Source organism: Gymnodraco acuticeps, unplaced genomic scaffold (assembly GCF_902827175.1).
Source record: "Gymnodraco acuticeps unplaced genomic scaffold, fGymAcu1.1, whole genome shotgun sequence".
NCBI classification, from domain to species: domain Eukaryota; kingdom Metazoa; phylum Chordata; class Actinopteri; order Perciformes; family Bathydraconidae; genus Gymnodraco; species Gymnodraco acuticeps.
Genome location: NW_022990341.1, coordinates 75366 through 95287, shown reverse-complemented (window position 1 = coordinate 95287; position 19922 = coordinate 75366). Strand labels below are relative to the sequence as shown.

Here is a 19922-nt window from a genome sequence, read left to right as displayed (position 1 = left end):
TACCTCGTGACCTGGAGGATCAATCTGAGGGGAATGTTAAAGCCCTGCCAACAGGTGAAACCAAAGAGCAATATTTCACTCTTTTAGTCAGAAAAACATTTCTGAAGTTCCAGACAAATATTATTAAATACCTTTGCAGCTCTCAGTCACTCCTCAAACACATGAGAAATCACCAGGAGCAGAAATAAAACATCTGTTCGACTTATTTCAAGAATTAGCTCTAAAGTTTAAGCTTAGCTTCGGGAAAATATTAGATAAACATCCTGATGGTTGGATTTCCACTGGTAGCTACAACATTTCGGAATTTCAAAATTTGCAGAAAAAGTCAAAGTTTTGAAAAATCTGTCTGAAAATGTCAGATTTATGAGAAAAAAGTCAGACATTTGAGAAAAAAGTCAGAATACTGAGATGTTCTGCTTAATGTCTGTTGTAGGAGCCATTGTATGGGTGTTGTTGGTGTCTGAATTCTGGGATTTTCATTAAAAAGTCAGAATTCAGAAATGGTCAGAAATCAGAATTTTTAGACAAAATACAGAATTTGAGAACAATTAGTCTGAAATTTGAGAAGAGTCAGAATTCTGAGATGTTCTGCCTAAGCATGTATTTTCAGAAAATGTAGAGGATATTGGAAAAAAGTCAGAATTTTGAGATTGTCAGAAATCAGATTTTTTTGACAAAATCCAGAATTTGAGGAAAAAAAGTCTCAAAATATGTAGGAACATTTCAGGTTCATGAAAAAAAAGTCTGACATTTTAGAAAAAAGTCAGAATTCTGAGATGTTCTGCTTAAGTCTGGATTTTCAGAAAATTAAGAGAATTTTGGCAAAAAGTCAGAATTTAGAGATTTCCGAAAAAAGTCAGAATTTACAGAAATTGACATAATTTATATATTTTTGGGTAAAAAGTCAGGATTTGAACATTTTAGAGAAAAAAGTCAGAACTCTGAGATGTCCTGCATAAATCTATATTTTCAGAAAATCGAGAGATTTTCAGAAAAAGGTCAGAATTTCGATTGTTGAAACAGAAAGCGTCGTGGATTTTAAACCTGAACGTACCGATGGCGAGGGTCATGACCTTCAGTTTGTTGCGCACCAGTTTGACCACCATGCTCTTCTGCAGCGGCGTGGAGCGGCAGCAGAGCACCGCGCGGCAGCTCTGAGCCACGGCCAGGAACTTCTCCTCCAGACTCTGATCCAGAGCGTAGGCCAGCGTGCGGCCGTCGATCACCAGGCCGATCTGGTGCACCGTGGGGGGGGCGGGTGGGCAGGACGGAGGAGGGGGGGTGAAGATCCCAAAGGGGGAGACGTTGCTGTGGAAAGATTTGGTGGTGGTGTGATCCGAGGAGCTGCAGAGGAATTTGGCCTGGATGTAGTGAAGACTCTCGTCCAGCAGCAGAGCACACGCCTCCTGTTCAGAAACACAGCGGCTCGTCAGATAAACTGAGCAACATCTGGCACACAGATGTGAAGCTGCTCAGAATTAACATCGTCCTCAAATGGCCTCTTTAAAAATGTGTTTCAGAGACGAGAAACTCAATATTATTGTGAGTGAATGTCTCGCCAAGAGGGAGATGAAAGCGTTGATACTACTTGCTGACTGTAAAGTAGATATGTAATCTTCTTGTTGTGATATTTTTGTCATACTCTGTAAAGCACTCTGGGCTATGTCAAGCATGAAAGGTGCTATATAAATGCTGATACAGATAAAGTGGAGCTGAGAGCTAAATGCTAACATCAGAATGCTAACGTATTGGTGTTTTTTTTCTTTCTGTGTTTCAGTTTTATTGAGTAATGCTCCTCCCTCCCACCTGAGAGTCGGCGTTGAGCGTCAGGATCTCCTCCTCGGGGTCGAGCAGTTTGCAGGCGTAGGCGATGTTTACGGCAGTTTCTTGTTTGTCTCCTGTCAGAACCCAGATCTGAAGACCCGCCTGCCGCAGCGACGCGATGGTTTCAGCGACGCCGTCCTGCAGCCGGTCCTCGATGCCCGTCGCTCCTGAGGAGGAGAAACAAAACGGTGATACAAACTCTAACATCCTCAACAGCAGGAGAAAAATGAGTATTGGAGGTATAACTGTCAAGTGGGAACTAAGTATTTTTCTTTTTTGTACATTTTTGTGTTTCTCTTATTTTCCTACAGTACTGTAATGATTGGCTGTGAATAAGAAAATATGAAGGACAGACCATCTATTTCTATTATTTATTTATTTTTGAGAAAGGGGCAGGTCATATAAGATTATTTTCTTCTCCCTGCTCCGTTTCGGGTATGGTGTGTTTAAAGAGACATGTTTTGTAAATTATTGTTATAGGTGGGGTAGGTCATTTTGGAGAAACCAGCTCGAGTGCGCTAGAATTTGAAAATACACAGCCGGAAAAAATCTGCCACTTCCTTACAGAGCCCCTCCTCCAACACACACGAACGCGCACATGACCAATGAGGGCACGAGATAAATTTGTGCACAGATTGAAGGCTGACAGGCAGGTAGGCCATCCAGTTACTTTAGCCGCCGGCTCAAATGATTGGCCACCTTTAAGTTGTGCATACCATGAACGGAACAAACACAAATGAAATTGTAGGTAAAAAAACAAACAAAAAATATGATTAACTGACGTGGTTAATTTATGAGAAAGAAACTCCCAAATGAGGATTTTAAAATATTCTCTGAGAACGAATAAAGTATTGCATGTACAGCACTTTGTCTCGACCAAAAATCGTTTTTCAATGTGCTCTATAAATAAAACTTGATTTTATTTTATTCTAAATTATGAAATCACAAATGTACAAGTAACAATGTGAATGCCATATGAGATTAAAGTGTGAAATTCACTTTAAAAATACGAATGAAAATAAATACTGTTAGATTAAAGGGGTAAATTAGCAAGGAAACATCTCAGACATTCTTCAACATTTGAGAAATTAAATGTGTGATTTAGAGCAGGGGTTCCCAACCTTTTTTCCCAAGAGCCCCCCCAAATGACTCCTGTTGGAAGTTGCGCCCCCCCACACACACACGGGGGGGGGGGGGCAACAGCGGTAATTAAAGTTTAAAAGTCTCAACAATGCTACAACTACTGTCACAAACTGGATGAATGTGAAGTATTTTGTTAAAGGAGGATGAAAGCGTAATTAAGGAGCACTATTGGAGTGACTTTGATGGTTATTGGACTCAGGATTAATTCATTTTAATTCCTGCTGTATAAAGAAATTAAAGGACGGAAAACAATGGAAGTGGAAACAATTCACAAAGGGATTAAACTGTTTAAAACACATGTTCAAAGTAAACCGGATTTTGCCGATGTGTTTATGTGGATTCAAAAGTCGTAAATAATCTACAAAATGGAGGAGACCGATCTGATCGGAGCAACTGTGACAAATAATCCAACTGAAACTGGCATGGACAATGACTATGTTTTAAACATGCGCTTATTCAGAAATCCTGGTTTGGACACTTTACGGGCAGAAGAAACATTTCTATTAAAGAAATAATTATACATTTCTTTCTTTTTATGCCTTTAATACTAACTAAAAAAAGTCTAAATATGATATTTGGCCTCAAATCATCTGAAGCCCGGCCCCCCCCCTGCGATCTTTGGCGCCCCCCAGGTTGGGAACCACTGATTTAGAAGACAAGGTTTTTCAGATTTTTGGAGAATGTCTGAGTTTTTTCTCCCAAATTAAGACTTTTTCTCTGACTCCATTAACGCCATAATTATTTTTTTACCAACAGTTTCCCTATTATGCTTTCATAGCCAAAAATAATAATGTATTTGTGTAATTAAAATATAGATTATGAAGGTATTTTTAGGATGAAGCCATGAATTACCCAGCAGCTGCAGGTTGGTCTCCAGACGCAGCGCCGACTCAAACAGCAGCTCCTCTCGACCCTGGATCGCTGTCTCCGCCTCCAGGTGGCGCTGCAGCCAGCACGCATACTGCTCCTTACTCATGACCTGACACACACACACACACACACACACACACACACACACACACACACACACACACACACACACACACACACACACACACACACACACACACACACACACACACACACACACACACACACACACACACACACACACACACACACACACACACACACACACACACACACACACACACACACACACACACACACACACACACACACACACACACACACACACACACACACACACACACACACACACACACACACACACACACACCACACACACACACACACACACACACACACACACACACACACACACACACACACACACACACACACACACACACACACACACACACACACAGGTTTATAATGAGCGCTTCTGGTGAGAGCATATATCAACAGCCTGGGAAAGTGGCACAGATTGCGATTGAGTCACGGAGAATGACTCTGAGCTGGGCTGCAAACACGGAAATGTCCAAAAAACCTCCAAAAACTGGAGAATTATTATTTTTATTTTTAAACAACGCAAGGGGAATTATTGTGATGACATTATGAGAAGATATCCTAACCCAGGGGTTACATTTCTGAGCCATTAGATGGCGGGCGGGCGGGATGGAGGGGTTACAAGGATCGAGTCTTGTGCTGCATTCACTTGCACTCGGACATTAGGGATTTTCTCTCATAAATGTCCGATGAGCCAAAACTTTTCTTTCAAAACAAAGCTAATTTTCCGGGCCAAATATTATTGCATATTAAAAAGGGGTTAGGACATGGGTCGGCAACAATGGCCCGTGGGCCGCCTGTTGCCGACCCATGTCCTAACCCCTTTAATATGTTAGCGTCCTTAATTAAGCTTTAATCAAACTCTTATCTGTTTTATTCTTTATTATAACTTTTCTTTATCCCCTCTTAATCTGATATTAACTATGAACCCTATGAATGAATTATGTATTAGTTTAATAATTATTTGGGCATTTCTTATTTTTCTGCTTAAAGGTGGGGTAGGTAAGTTTAAGAAACCGGCTCGAGATACACTTTTTGTTATATTCCATGGAATGCTCTAAACATCCCGATAGCAATGAATATCTTAAGTGCTTTGACAAAAAATCCATACAAATATTTCGTCTGTGGAAGCCGTAGTTCTGTAAAAAGCACGACCAATCATTTTAGCCGGCCCGGCTAAAGTAACTGGATGGCCTACCTGCCTGTCAGCCTTCCATCTGTGCACAAACTTATCTCTGCCCTCATTGGTCATGTTCGTGTGTGTTGGAGGAGGGGCTCTGTAAGGAAGTGGCAGATTTTTTCCGGCTGTGTATTTTCAAATTCTAGCGCACTCGAGCTGGTTTCTCCAAAATGACCTACCCCACCTTTAATGTAGAAATGTGTTGAATTGTGTCTTTACATACACAATTAAAGGTTTTAAAGCAAGGCAAGTTTCTTTGTTTTGTTTATTTATACTGTAAGTAATAAAAATGAGTCTATATTTTGAACGACGTATATGTAGAGTTGCATCAACAACTAATTAAAGACTCATTTAAACACGACGTGTGTCTCGTCAAGCCGTTTAAAGAGAGGACACTTTTTAGGGATGTTTTAAAATCACTCGTTACCTTCTTAGCGATGCACAGCGTCCTCAGGCCGTCGGCAGCGTACAGGTTCAGGAAGTACTGGGTTCGGCTGAAAATCTTTTTCTGCCGTTTCCCTTTGGAGTTCGCTTAAAAAACAGCAAAAGAAAGAAGAATTAACGTTAACTTCCTCTCAAAGAGCCATCTGCCGTCACATCTACATTCAAGCCTGTATGCTGCACCTTTATATATTTCATACCAAGTGTTCATATTACTCATCATGTACAATTTGATTAAAAAAGATTCTGTAAAATATTCTTATTTACCGTCTATTAATTTATTGACTATATTTGTCCAAACCTGTTATTTATTTAAATGTTTGTTTTCACTGTACAAAAGTTATATTAATATAACACATTATTTCATGTCTCTGGCATCTTACTGGCAGTAGGACAAACACATTGGTTACACACACACACACACACACACACACACACACACACACACACACACACACACACACACACACACACACACACACACACACACACACCACACACACACAACACACACACACACCACACACACACACACACACACACACACACACACACACACACACACACACACCACACACACCACACACACACACACACACCACACACACACACCACACACACACACACACACACACACACACACACACACACACACACACACACACACACACACACACACACCTGAATAATTAAAACACAAGAAGGATCCTTTTATCAATCCAGAGATATCAGTTGATCAGTAAAAAATGATATGAAGCTCAGCGCAACTTCTTTCAGGAAGACTGGTATACATTCACTCCGCAGCTGCTTATAATCAGCTCATCACAGGCTTCCTGCTAACCTATTACATTCACCTCATTCTCAGCAGCCAATCAGCATGCTGCAGCCACACTTTAAAATGGTTCTCCTCTCTCCTGCAGTCAGCTGTGATGTCAGGTGTTCATGCTGCCGCCCGCCTCCTCCCCATCCACCTCCTTTCATCACAGCCAGTGCCAGGAGAGCTAACCCAAAGACCTCATCACACCTCCTCTTCATCACATCCAGATCTTCAGCATCATCACCAGTGTCTAGACCCCGGGGGGGTTCCCTACATGCTCACGGCTGCATTTCCCCCTTTAGATATACCATTTCAGGATCGGGGTCTAATCGCCAAAGACTTAACATTTATCATATGGCATGTGTCAATAAATGTCAAAAAGTCTCTCCTGATTGAAATAGTTTTCCGCCTCTGAAATATGAAAGTCTGCTTCTTTCTCTGTGTTATATAATAACTGACACAACCAGACATCTAAACACATCAGCTTGGACTTTCAGAAACTGGGATGGACATTTTTTACAATTTTATGACATTTCTAATCTGTGTTATTTCACATGTAAAGTGAAGTAAAGTTGGTTTTCTTTGGTCGGAGGAAACAAGAAATCTCTTTGGACTTTTAGAAACGTTCTATTTTACATTAAACAATTCATCTATTATGAAAACGCTCATGAGTCACTGCCCCAGACGTAATCTTGCTCACTTTTATTGTTGTTTTTAACAGTCTTTCTTGGCTGTAAAAAACGGAATTTCCAAGGAAACAGGAGTTTTCCCTTCTGCAGAAAGCTGCAGATGACCGACAGACGCATGTGGAACTGCACACAATGTTTATTTTTCCTGCAGCAGCAATAAAGGAAGATCCACCCTAAAAAGGATTTGTGTGCTTCATGTTAAAGGTTCCCCGAGGAGTTTTTGACCACTTTTAAAGGTCAAGTTTGTATGTTGGGCTCCCTGTTTGCTCATATTTATTACTCCTCTGGTCATCAGGTGTAAAGAAACACACTCATGTGCAGCACAGAAGGGCAAGTTTGCACGGATTTAAACAATGTAGGTGGGCGTTTTCTGTGAGGAAGGAAATTATTTCAGCTCGTTTGTTGGACTTCAAGGACACACACATTACATGTTAGACGCTTTTATCCAAAGCGACTTACATACTCAATACTGTGGGCAATCCCCACAGGAGCAATTTGGGGTGAAGTGTCTCAGGGACACAACGACATGCTGACTGCAGTGGGGTTTGAACCTGTGACTCCCTGGTCCGAACACCTACGCATAACCCACTGCGCCACACGCCTCCCCACGTCACTATGTTCAGGAAGTAAATAAAGGAGTCCAATGGAGGCGTCTCAGGGGACACAGGGATTTAAGCCTTTGCGGGCCATTTACATGAACAAACACCTATTTAACACACTACAAGGGGAAAACCCCAAAAGCAGAATAGGGCCTCTTCATTATGAGTTCAAATGAAGAATATAAAAATATAAATTCTGTTTTAAGGTGGAACTTGCTGTTAAACATCACGTCTCTGCAGTAGGAGTGAGGCTGGAGTAACGTCATGACACTCGGCACCATGTGTGTTGTTATTAAAGTGAAACTGAGCCCCCCCCCCTCACTGTCGCCTGAATGGAGCCTTTATGGAGGTCTGTGTTATGAGGAGGCCCAACTCATACTGCGCTCTGATTGGCTGCTTTCACCCAATGGTAAAAACAAAGCAGGGAGTTGTCTCTCTGTGTGTGTGTGTGTGTGTGTGTGTGTGTGTGTGTGTGTGTGTGTGTGTGTGTGTGTGTGTGTGTGTGTGTGTGTGTGTGTGTGTAGACCTTTATATAGTATACGGTCTATGATGTGGACACACCCTGTCTGCCATTAAAGTTTCTGAAGTGAGACACATGGTGGAGGAGAGGGAGGGTGATATTTGATTTACAAGGATGACCCGCCCTATTCTGCCACTGATTGGCTGACAGCGGGAACAGTTTGTATTATGTTCTGATGGAGAGGTTTAGAAATAATCTCTGTGATAAACATGTACGTTTTTATTTAAATAAAATAAATAATATGCATCAGGACTCATACCTGCACGACTCTATTGGAACGACTTTTATGCTCTGGTGACATAATGTTGCCTGTTAATTCTACTCTGGTTCATGTTCACATTGACTTTTTAAAAGTAAAACATGACATTAAATACTTTTTTACCCGCCTGTCATCCTGTATCCTCACGGCCCGTGCGAGGAAATCAAATTCCTGTGATTTAGTACAAACACGTCAGCCATAATAAGTGTGTGTAAGTTTGCGTAAATTCAGTTCTTACCCCAAAAACAAATCCTAAATAAGAACAAAACTCTGGAAAAAACTACATAAATGTGAAGAAACAACACTTTTGCAGTTTCCACGGTAAGTGAATGGGGCCCATTGTCTTTGAATAATGAAAATAAACATGTGCAGCACCACAGACTGTGTGTGTGTGTGTGTGTGTGTGTGTGTGTGTGTGTGTGTGTGTGTGTGTGTGTGTGTGTGTGTGTGTGTGTGTGTACAGATGTGTGGTGGCTGTGTACAGAGCATTAGTGGAAGTGCCTGTGTGGCTCTTTGTGCCTGGAATACTAAAATTGAACCATTAAAGACTGGACGAGTGTGGAACAAGGTTTAAGATCAAGAGGAAAACACGCGATGTGGCAGGAAGTGAAGCTTGCTCTAAAAATACCAGTTCTTACGTAACCTGCATGTCAAATGGAGGGGTCATACACCTTTTCCAAATAAATTCAAGCACTTTTTCAGAATCAGAAATGCATATTTTTATACTGTACATGCGGCATTAATAATCCGGTAAAATCCAATATAAGTGTTAAGAGTTGAAGTTTATTTTTATGATGCCAATAATCAGACGTGTTGGAAAAGGTGAGAGTACAAAGTTTTGGTATAAATATTGTCGTAAAACTGGAAATAAACAAAAACACTATCTTTTAAGAAGAAGAGAGGGCCTATTCCAGGGGTGGCCAACCCGCGGCTCTCGAGCCGCATGCGGCTCTTTGCCTAGTTTCATGCGGCTCTTCAGTTCATATCGAATTTTATGTGTGAGTTTGGGGGAGAGACACTGACTCTGTCCTGACTAGTGTTGCACGGTGTAACGATACTTGAAAGGTATACCGCGATACTCTGCCGTTAAAAACGTTACGATTCCTCCGTTTCATTAGTATCGGTACTTTAAGAATGACGGGGGAAAGTACTCCGGTGAGAAAGCGCCGTTTCAATAAGAGCCGTGTGTTCAGCGCTCTGCTTCCACTCCCTGCACTGCAGCCGTGCCTGCAGTCCCGCCCCTCTCAAGCACGTTTTAAGTCCCTCCCCTCTCAAGCACGCTCTAAGTGCCTCCCCTCTCTCGTGCACGCGCTAGCTGCAAGAGCATTTGAGAAAACGAGAAGCATGGTTGCAAGTGGGAGTGCAACTGCCGCTGCGCCTTGGCTTGTTGACAAAAAAGACGCCAGAAGCGAAATTTGGAAGTATTTAGGGAAACCTATCGTTGATTAAACACTATTTCCCCTATCATTGTCTTGGAGGGGCGCTGCGCCCCGCCAACGGAGCCCCGCGCCCCCCCTGAAATTCAAGGTGTTTAAAAAAAAAATATATATTTTTTTTAATATATATGTAGCACCAAATTGCAAATAATCTATGACTACTGTCACTTTTCACATTGAACATGTGCTCTTTTATTAAATAAACGCTTTCATTTTAAGTTGTGGGTTTAGTGTTTTTGACCCTAAGAAACAGATGCATTAATCAATAACAATAATCCACAGCTCCTCTCTCTGCTCCAGAGGATTTAAAAAATATATATCCCAATGCCACAAAAATGCATCAGTGACGTGGTTGAAATCTTGTCTCCAGAAAACAAAAAACTGAAACAAGCTGTATCAGTGACTGTGTGTTTGATGTGGCTCTTTGCAGTAACAGAGAAAAAATGTGGCTCTTAACCTCTGACTGGTTGGCCACCCCTGGCCTATTCGGTTTGTTTGTGGTTTTCCCTTTCCTGTAGTGTTGTATAGGTTTGTGTGCATGTTAATGGTCTGCAAAGGCTAAAAACCCTCCCCCCGTGATATAGTGACATAACTATGTAACACTTGCACTTCTATTGGCTAGCGCTCCAACACATTGTACTTCATAGGCTAAGAGGCGGGACATCTCTAAGTGGTTGACTAATCACAACAGAACGGGCCAGCTAACCAATCAGAGCAGACTAGGCTCTGGTTTCAGACAGAGCAGATGAGCAGAATATGTCCTCTTAAACCTATGTTCAAGGACAGGAACCTCTCAAAGATCAAGTCAACCCTTTGAACTTTGTCCGCTCCGGGACTTTAACCCTGAGCTCCTTTGATTCGACGAAGGTGATTTTCCTACCTGTGTCGGGGGGTCTGATGAGGTCCATGATGGCGGAGTCTGCTCCTTTCGTATAGACGGTGATCTGATCCGTCAGCGGGTGTCGGACCACCACCGACATGCGCTTCCTGTTGGAGTCGAAGCCCAGCGTGTGCAGCAGCTCGAAGCTCAGTTTCCCCAGGTGAGGCAGCTCCACGGTCACCCGGTCGGGGAGGCGCCCCACCAGGGAGCACTTGTAGGCGCGGGCGGCGTAAACCAGCGCCGCCTCGTCCGGAGACTCCGCCTCGTACCGCAGCTCGCCCTCCGCCGCGCTACACGCCTTCCCATCGTACTGCGGCGGCACGGGGCTGAAGGCGTGCTGCATGCTCTGCTCCTCGTCCAGTTTGGTGAGGGTGCTCTCGGCGGACGGAGAGGACAAAAGGCTGGAGCAGCCGCGGGTGGAGGAGCGGTTGGTGACCAGGCTGGAGGAGCTGCTGCTGTTGGAGCCCGAGGTCAGGCGGCTCGGGGTGAAGCGCTTTATGAAATCCTCGATGGTCTTCACCGGAGACTTCAGCTCGAACCTCATCCGCACCTGAGGATGATGAGAAATTAAAATGTTTTTTTTTCGATGAAGATTGTAAAGTATGTAAATGTTGTAATTTTGTATGTTTGTTCTTATGTTGTCCAAATAAAAAATAAGATTAAAAAAAATAATACATTTTTGTGTAGGACTTTACATAAACCTGGTGCCGCTCAAAGTGCTTTAACAACATGGCACACATTTAAACAGAAACTAAAAATGATCTTCAGGTCAGACGGTAAAACCTTTTAACACGAGGAGGTAAAAGGTATAACAAAAAACATTTTCAAATACAAATGATCCATCTCGGTAAAAAAGAAAAGAAAAGATACAATTAAATAAAAAACCTATAAAAAAAATTATATAAATTACAAATAATAATAAAAATGTATAATAAAATAAGCAAATAATAATGATTAAAGACTCATTTAAATAGGAATGTCTCTAAAACAACTATAGAGAGGCGAAGTCCCTCTCTTTCCGGGGGAGCTCCATGGGACCTTATTTCGGAAAAAGTATGTATTGAAGTCAAAGGCGAGCAGGCCCGGTTCTACGGGGGTGCATAAGGGTGCATTGCACCCTCAGTTGAGTTGTTATGCACCCTCATTTGAAAAATTAAAAGTGAAAAATAAATTAAAAAATAAAAGTGGAAAAAATATATATATTAAAGGTGGGGTAGGTAAGTTTCAGAAACCGGCTCGAGTGCACTGAAAGTACACAGCCGAAAAGAATCCGCCCCTTCCTTCAGACTTCCTTACAGAGCACCTCCTCCAACACACATGAACGCGCAATGCACGCCCAATTACGGCACGCCCAATGAGGGCACGAGATACATTTGTGCGTGCACGAGATGGAAGGCTGACAGACAGGGCGGCAATCCAATCCGTTTAGCCGGGCCGGCTAAACGGATTGGTCGTGCTTTTTACAGTATTACGGCTTCCACAGATGACTTTTTTATGGATTTTTTGTCAAAGCACTTCAGATATTCATTGCTATCGGGATGTTAAGAGCATTCCATGGAATATAACAAAAAGTGTATCTCGAGCCGGTTTCTGAAACTTACCTACCCCACCTTTAAGTAAAAGTGAAAAATATTACATATATATAATAATAATAATAATAATAGTAGTAATAATAATAATAATAATAATAAGAAGAAGAATATAGTTGAAATAAAATAAATTGTAATTGTGGTTACATTGTCTGCTGCATTTATTTGGTCAATTTAAACGGTAAGTAACATTATTATGTCAGGTGCGCGTGACCTCTGCGCGTTCGTCATCTGCAAGGTGCTTACACAGCAGTCAATGATGGACATCAGAAAATGGTTAAAACAACCAGCCCTTATCGCCAGCAGTAACACTGCAGGTAATAACAGTTCAGATCATGGGGAGATTACGTTACCCGCGGCCACTGTCGTGCACAATAACGTCCTCCCGCTCGACTCGCCGGCTTTGCCCGCCTCGCCCACGGAGGCGGAGCAGCCGCAGGCGTCTTCGTTGCCCCAAACACCGCTACCCCTCGGTGGCCCGCAAGTGCCAGAGGACCTCGGCAAAACAGAGCCTGCCGAGGTATATTTAAAAAAAAGTACCCAACTCGCCTGTACAGTGGGGTAAGGCGCTCATTTTGCAGCTCATGGTTTCACAACAGAGATTGGCTGGAATATTCCTCTAAAAAAGATGCCATCTTCTGCATGTAGACATTTCGGTCTTGAAAGGGGAGTGATTTGTAAAATATCCATAAAGAAATAGTAAACCTGCTTACAGGTCTGTTTCATATGGGTGTTGAGATGTATCCAGATCTCTTCATGTTGCTCTCAAAGTGCACCAGATTGATGCTTTTAACTTCAATATTTTAAAAAAAAATCTTCCCGGGGGAACATGCCCCCGGACCCCCCTAGAGGAGGTGAGGACCCCTAGAGGGTGTTATGTCCACTCCCCATTTATAAAAATAGCACTTTACCACTGCACCCTCTTTAATCTCAGATGCACCCTTAGTCATTTTGTTCTGGAACCGGGCCTGACGGCGAGAGAAAGATTATCTTTCGATCCCGTTTGAATTGTGCCACGAATTACACATACGATAATTTTGCAAATCAAAAAAATAAAAATGAGTCGTAAAACTGTGAAGTAACACTTTTTTCTGTGTGAAACCGCTCAATGAACTACATCTCCCGTCTCGCACCACACACCAAGACGGCCGTCACGTTGAAACATTTCACCTCTTTCTCTCAGAATGAGGCGGAAAGTATTAAAAGAGGTGAAAATCACTCCAAGTCTGGGCATGTTGAGAGCTGTGCATACACACAAGGGGAGTTAGTCGGTTCCGTGAGAGCCAGCATGCGGGACCGGGATTCTGGGATTTGTAGTCTTTCTAGTTGCGTATTTTTCATAGTCTTATATTTCAACAGTTTTACGACAAACTGTGACTTTTTTGACATGGAAATTATTTTTTAAGACGGTAGAAGTAGAAGGGCGGGACTTCGCCACTCTATACAATAATATTAATAAAAACCTATAAAATACATAAAAATATTATAAACCTGAAAAGACCATTTCAAAAAGGGGGGGGGGGGGGGCACTAATAAAAAGCTAATCTAAAAAGACTCAATAGATTCAAATACAAAACTACCAACACCAATATTAGGGAATGAGCTCCAAGATTTTAATAGAGGGGTGACACATTTCTGTGAAGCATTTAGGATGCTGCTTAAGCATGACGCAACATCTTGCAAGAAACAGCGTCTGAGGGCTTTTAAACATTTAATAAACTATGAATGTGTCATACTCACTTAACGGGAAGAAACTCAGCTTTCAGACAATATTAACCATTTTTAGCTAAACGAAACAAAAGAGTAATAACAAAGGCTCTGAATTAGCCCTGAGCGAAAAAATGCTAACGCACTTAGCACAGAACTCATGGTAAAATACCCTTATTACTTATCGGATCTGCACAAACAAGATATCGATTAGCAAGCTGAGATTCCACAGATTCCAGACATATAAGTATCATCACTGAGCGATCAGAACTTGCGGCGAAATGACAACAAACAACCACAAAAAGATTAGCATTACGGAGCCAAAACGGCTAAAAAACGTCTTAACTTTGTTGTTTTCTGATCAAAAGTTGTGCTCAATGGCATTAAAACGATAAAAACGCAGCTGAAGGTTAATCCAATGGTTAATACAATGTGTCTGTGTCACTTTGAAATGGTTACTGGTAATCCATCATTCCATTTTTATGTCAATAACGGAGATTTCCTATTAGCTGCTACGATAGCTACTAGAGTGTATGACAGCTTCCGGTATTGGTATTCTGGCTACGCATCACTCATTCACCAATGGGTAATGTTTAGATGGATTTTAGGAACTTCTCCTCGATTCTATTGGCTCTAACGGTTAAAAAGAGGTGTCAATCATCAAAATCGACCGAGGGGGGACAGAGATATGGAAAATCCACCCAAATGACCCCAGAAGTGTTTTTTTTCTTCTAAATCTCTCTAAAAGGTCAAATGTCACTTGTTTTGATACAGGGTACTTATTATATGTTATAGTTTGGATTCCTAAAGCTTTTAGTCTACTATCCCATCATTCAAGGGTGGTTTTCACTGTAAGTAATGTTTTTTGTTTGGACGGACACTATAATTTACATTTGTTCAATCTGAATTGACTTTAAAATAAAAAAGTTCTATATTGATTCTGACTCTTCTACATCCAACTCACAGGTTTATCATTGCTTTGAGAAAAAAGATTATTAATGTAACCCTTTTAGAAGTGAAGTTATGGTCATCTGTTCTGGGAATGTCATTTTCGAGCCTGAGACCTGAAAAACAGGCTCGGGGCTTAACAGGTTAAGACCAGAAAATAAAATAAAAACATCACGTTTGGTTTCCCCAATTAATCTGTAATCAGTGTTATGTTATGATCTTGCAGTACAAATATCAGCACTGATGAAAATGCAGCTTCTGGCTCGTTCACTTTATCCCGAGATGGGGCGGTACAATAGCAGGAGTGACTCACATTGGTTCTCACACAGATATAAATCATTCAGGAGCCGGTTCAGCCTCAAGGGCATCATAATAAAATGTAAACAATCCCATTGGCCCAGAGGACACACAATACAAAGAGAAAGCAGACGGTATCAAAGCCAGTGATACATTTCCTCACATCGTATCAGATAACCTCCAACAGAAACAAGTAATAATAAAACATAAGGTCTAATCTGGACACATTTGTGCCTCTGACTGTCGGCTGGAGAACAGTGTGTGAGGAGAGGACACACACACACACACACACACACACACACACACACACACACACACACACACACACACACACACACACACACACACACACACACACACACACACACACACACACACACACACACACACACACACACACACACACACACACACACACACACACACACACACACACACACACACACACACACACACACACACACACACACACACACACACACACACACACACACACACACACACACACAGCAGAACAGTGAGAGAGCTGCCTGCAAAAGGTTGATTTAGGGGTTTCTTTAACGTTTTTTTATATATTTTATATTTTTTAAATGGACGCTCATGTTTGAACAAGGAACAGGAAGAAAAATAAAGGTTAGCTAAATCTTTGGAAATATGTATTGTTCTTAAATGTGGCTAGACAAGATTGACTGGAGTGTTCAATCAAATCTGGTGTCTGAAAAAGGAGCTGACAAAATGAATGGAGAAAAAACGTTCCTAACTGTGGCGACTTTACGTCAACTTTAAGAGGCCCTACTCCGCTCTTTGGGGTCTGCCCTTTCCTGTAGTGTGTTATATATGTTTGTGTGCAAAGGCTAAAATATATGTGGGATGACACTGTCCTTTATTCCTTAACGGTAAAAAGGTTTACTTGTTTTATTGAGATAACGAGTGCTTGTTGGAGGACCGTACCTTCTGCCGGGGCTGATTGGGGGAGGACACCACCACCGTGTTGCAGATGGTGAGAGCGATGAAGAAGTCGAGGACGTCTGCGAGGTCGGAGGGCAGCTGTGACATCGGCTGTTTGTGGAACCGCATGAAGTCCATCTGACTGCCGCACTCGTTCACTTTGTCCAGCAGCTGAGGGTCCGGTGTGATGTCCTTCTCCTGCAGGACGGGGAGGGAAACGGCACAGAAAATCTTCAGTATTCACATAAAACAGTTAAAATAAGCAAAAAAAAGTATGTATAATTATCTTATCGTACCGTACCACTTCGTATCATTCCGTTTTTGACCGTTTAATATTGTATGGTATCGTATGGTATGGTACTGCTGAAGTCGGTACGTTTGGACAGAATTCTGGCCCTGTTTTATGGTATGATATTGTATGGTATCATATGGTATGGTATGGTACTGCTGAAGTCGGTACGTTTGGACAGAATTCTGACCCTGTTTTATGGTATGATATTGTATGGTATCATATGGTATGGTATGGTACTGCTGAAGTCGGTACGTTTGGACAGAATTCTGGCCCTGTTTTATGGTATGATATTGTATGGTATTATATGGTTTGGCACTGACCATGGGGCTGCTGCAGGCGGTGAGTTTGGACAGGATGATGGCCCTCTGGTACGGTATTTTCAGGGTATTGTGTGGTATTGTGTGGTATTGTGTGGTATTGTGTGGTATTGTGTGGTATTGTGTGGTATGGTATGGTACGGTATGGATCTGACGATGGGGCTGCTGAATGCGGTGTGTTTTCACAGGATGCTGGCCCTCTTTTATGGTATGATATTTTAATCTGTATTTTTGAGTATCGATCTCAAGTTGGCATGACGTTGAAGTCTTGCGACCCTGCTGTACTCCTAATTATAAAAGTAGGGTAGACATGTGGAGATTATACGGCTGAACAAAACGTGCATTTATCAAACAGGTTCGTTTTCCACAGATCTTGTTTTTTACAATATTCCAAAATCCTATGGAGAAATCCCGTTGCTTTTTTGTCGAGGGAACCCTTGCGCAGCTTACTTCTGGGTCGGCCTACACAAATACGTCATCACTGCACCACTCTATTGTATGGTATCATATGGTTTGGTACTAACCATGGGGCTGCTGAAGGCGGTGTGTTTGGACAGGATGCTCGCCCTCTTGGCCTCGGCCCGGCTGCCGGTCCTGCGGTGGGATTTGGTGCTTTGTGAGCGCAGGACCACCTTGGCGCTCTGATGGCTGCCCACACTGTCCCGCCGGGGGAGGGTCCCGCCGCGAGACGGGCACTCCTCTTCCTCAGAGTCCATCTCCTGGTACATGGCAAGTCTTTTGGCTGGATAACACACGAACACATCATTAAGAGTGACTTTATATCAATGAAATACTTTATGTCGCCCTGTGTTATTATTTGTCTTTTGGTCTAAGGATAAGTCTGTCTGTTTTTCTGCGAATGTTGTTCCTATGTTTATTAACCTGTAAAGAAAGGAAAATAAAAAGATAATTACAAAAAAAAATGATATATTATATATATATTCTTTATGTCACTTAGACTATAGTGCAATTAACTTGAGAAACTAAATAATATAGGTGGTTTTTTTTCTCACCATTTGCATCATGGGAGTACTCCACCCCAGCGACGGTGCAGCGCCTGAACACCATCTTGTTCTCCGTCAGCGTGCCGGTCTTGTCGGAGAAGATGTACTGCATCTGTCCGAGGTCTTCGGTGATGTTCAGCGCTCGGCACTGCAGATGGGAGTCTGTCTCCTCGTCGTACAGGTCCAGGTCCTGATGGATGAAGAACACCTGGCAGATCTTCACGATCTCAATCGACACGAACAGAGAGATGGGGATCAGCACCTGGGGGGGGGGGGGGGGGGGGGGGGGGGGGGGGGGGGCAGAGTGAGAGGCTTTTACAGGAGGTGCATGAGAGGAACAGAAATTATTATAAATATTTTCACAAATAGCTAAAGATAATGCATTAACATACTTAATCATCATTTTTTTTTAAATAATAGATTTTTTTTCTTTCTATTTAAATATTGAGCTCGAAAAATTGCTTTAAAATGCATGAACATTTTAAATAATTGAATACAAAATTATGCATGTAGTATTAAATATTAGCTTAAAAAATTGTTAAAATAATAAGCTAAAATTAGGGCATTAACAGTTACAAAAAATTACCTTAAAAAGTATGGATAAGTATTTTAATGAATTAGCTTAAAAATAAAAATAAATTGTTCACATAAAAAGTTAACAATACTTAACAGTTTTAATAATTAAAATAACTAGCTTTAAAAAATAATAAAAACTTATTTAAATTAAATATCCTCAATGAGTAATGAATATATTTGTTTGTCTATAAACAGATTCAATAATGATGTTAAAAAGAATGGAACAATTGTTTAAATAATTAGCTTAAATTAATGGACTATTTAAATAAAAGACAAAAATAAATCCCATGAACAATTTAAATAATTTGATTAAAAATAAAACTTTAACGGGATTTTTTTTATGAATAATTAAATAAGTATCTTAAGATATGGATAAACAGTCAAATAATTAGCTAAAGAAGGAAAAACTACTTTAATTAAGAGCTTAAAATATCGCATAAGGACATTAAATAAATACGGGAAAGGATTATATTATAATGGTTAAATTGTTAAGGCAAAAAAAGTTAAGGCAAAAAAAGTTATAACCGTTTAAATAATGAAAGTGAAAAGTAAACACGTGAAAGAGTTTGCTGTATGTAAGAAAAACAAATGAAATGACTGTCATGACCCGATGAATCATCAAATTGAGAACAAGCAGAAGCTCGTAAAACCTTTCTAGTCTTAAATAGAATAAATACATTCAAGCATGTTCAATGGACGATGTCTATTTCTCCTAAGGACCAATGGGAGAAATGTATATACGTGTACTTTGTGTATGTTTGCTGTAATCCAGGGTGAGACATTTCCAGGCAACATTTCTGGAAAGTGGAAATGAGTCATGGCTTTTGGGAGGAAAGGCCCAGCCCCCACCAACACAGTCATGTGTTTATCTGGCAGTACTGCAAGTCACCCACCTCCAAAAAGATCATGTTTGCAAAGTGAAACTGTTGATTTCTGATTCGTTAAATTAACCAGGACTACTTGCAACATGTGACACAGGACAGGGTGACATTTCCACTGACACAAGCCAACAAAGATAAACAGATCAATAGCTGTCAATCTTCTTCTGCTGTTATAAAGATTATTTCTCAGCATGGAGCAAGTCCTCTCTGTTTTCCAGATTAAAAGTGACGATACAGATCTAGAGGTCGGTTGCTCTTCAGTGTACGGCGGGATAAAACATTACAAACTTTAATGTTTTATTATCTGCGCCTTTGCTCCCCTCTGCTGCGTACCTGGAAGACGATGATCATGGTGAGGAAGAGATAAACGGCCGTCATGACGGGTGATAAATCCGTCCCCTCTGGGCTGAGCACGTCAAACACCGGCCTCTTATCTCCGTACTGAAACATCCAAAGCCCGTGACCTGCAACAGAAAACAGCACAAGGTCAACTCACATAAACACAGGAGAGAGGAGATATACAAATAAAAAAGGCACAGTAAACACAGTCAGAGAAGTTCTGATTTCAGAGAAAGTAAGGATAACCTTTACATTAGGGAAGCA

The 19922-nt window shown here is 41.4% G+C and overlaps 1 protein-coding gene across 1 annotated transcript in view; it reads right to left on the bottom strand.

Annotated features, from left to right (window-relative positions):
• The window catches only part of atp10a (ATPase phospholipid transporting 10A), a 51446-nt gene that overhangs the window by 15234 nt on the left and 16290 nt on the right, over nucleotides 1-19922 (bottom strand). The window contains exons 6-14 of the mRNA XM_034223539.1: nucleotides 19653-19783; nucleotides 17872-18124; nucleotides 17383-17600; nucleotides 16253-16447; nucleotides 10761-11310; nucleotides 5547-5650; nucleotides 3820-3946; nucleotides 1807-1991; nucleotides 1055-1406 (exon numbers count right to left, since the gene is read on the bottom strand). Coding sequence (XP_034079430.1) covers nucleotides 1055-1406; nucleotides 1807-1991; nucleotides 3820-3946; nucleotides 5547-5650; nucleotides 10761-11310; nucleotides 16253-16447; nucleotides 17383-17600; nucleotides 17872-18124; nucleotides 19653-19783 — 2115 coding nt within the window. The remainder of the gene's footprint in view (nucleotides 1-1054; nucleotides 1407-1806; nucleotides 1992-3819; nucleotides 3947-5546; nucleotides 5651-10760; nucleotides 11311-16252; nucleotides 16448-17382; nucleotides 17601-17871; nucleotides 18125-19652; nucleotides 19784-19922) is intronic.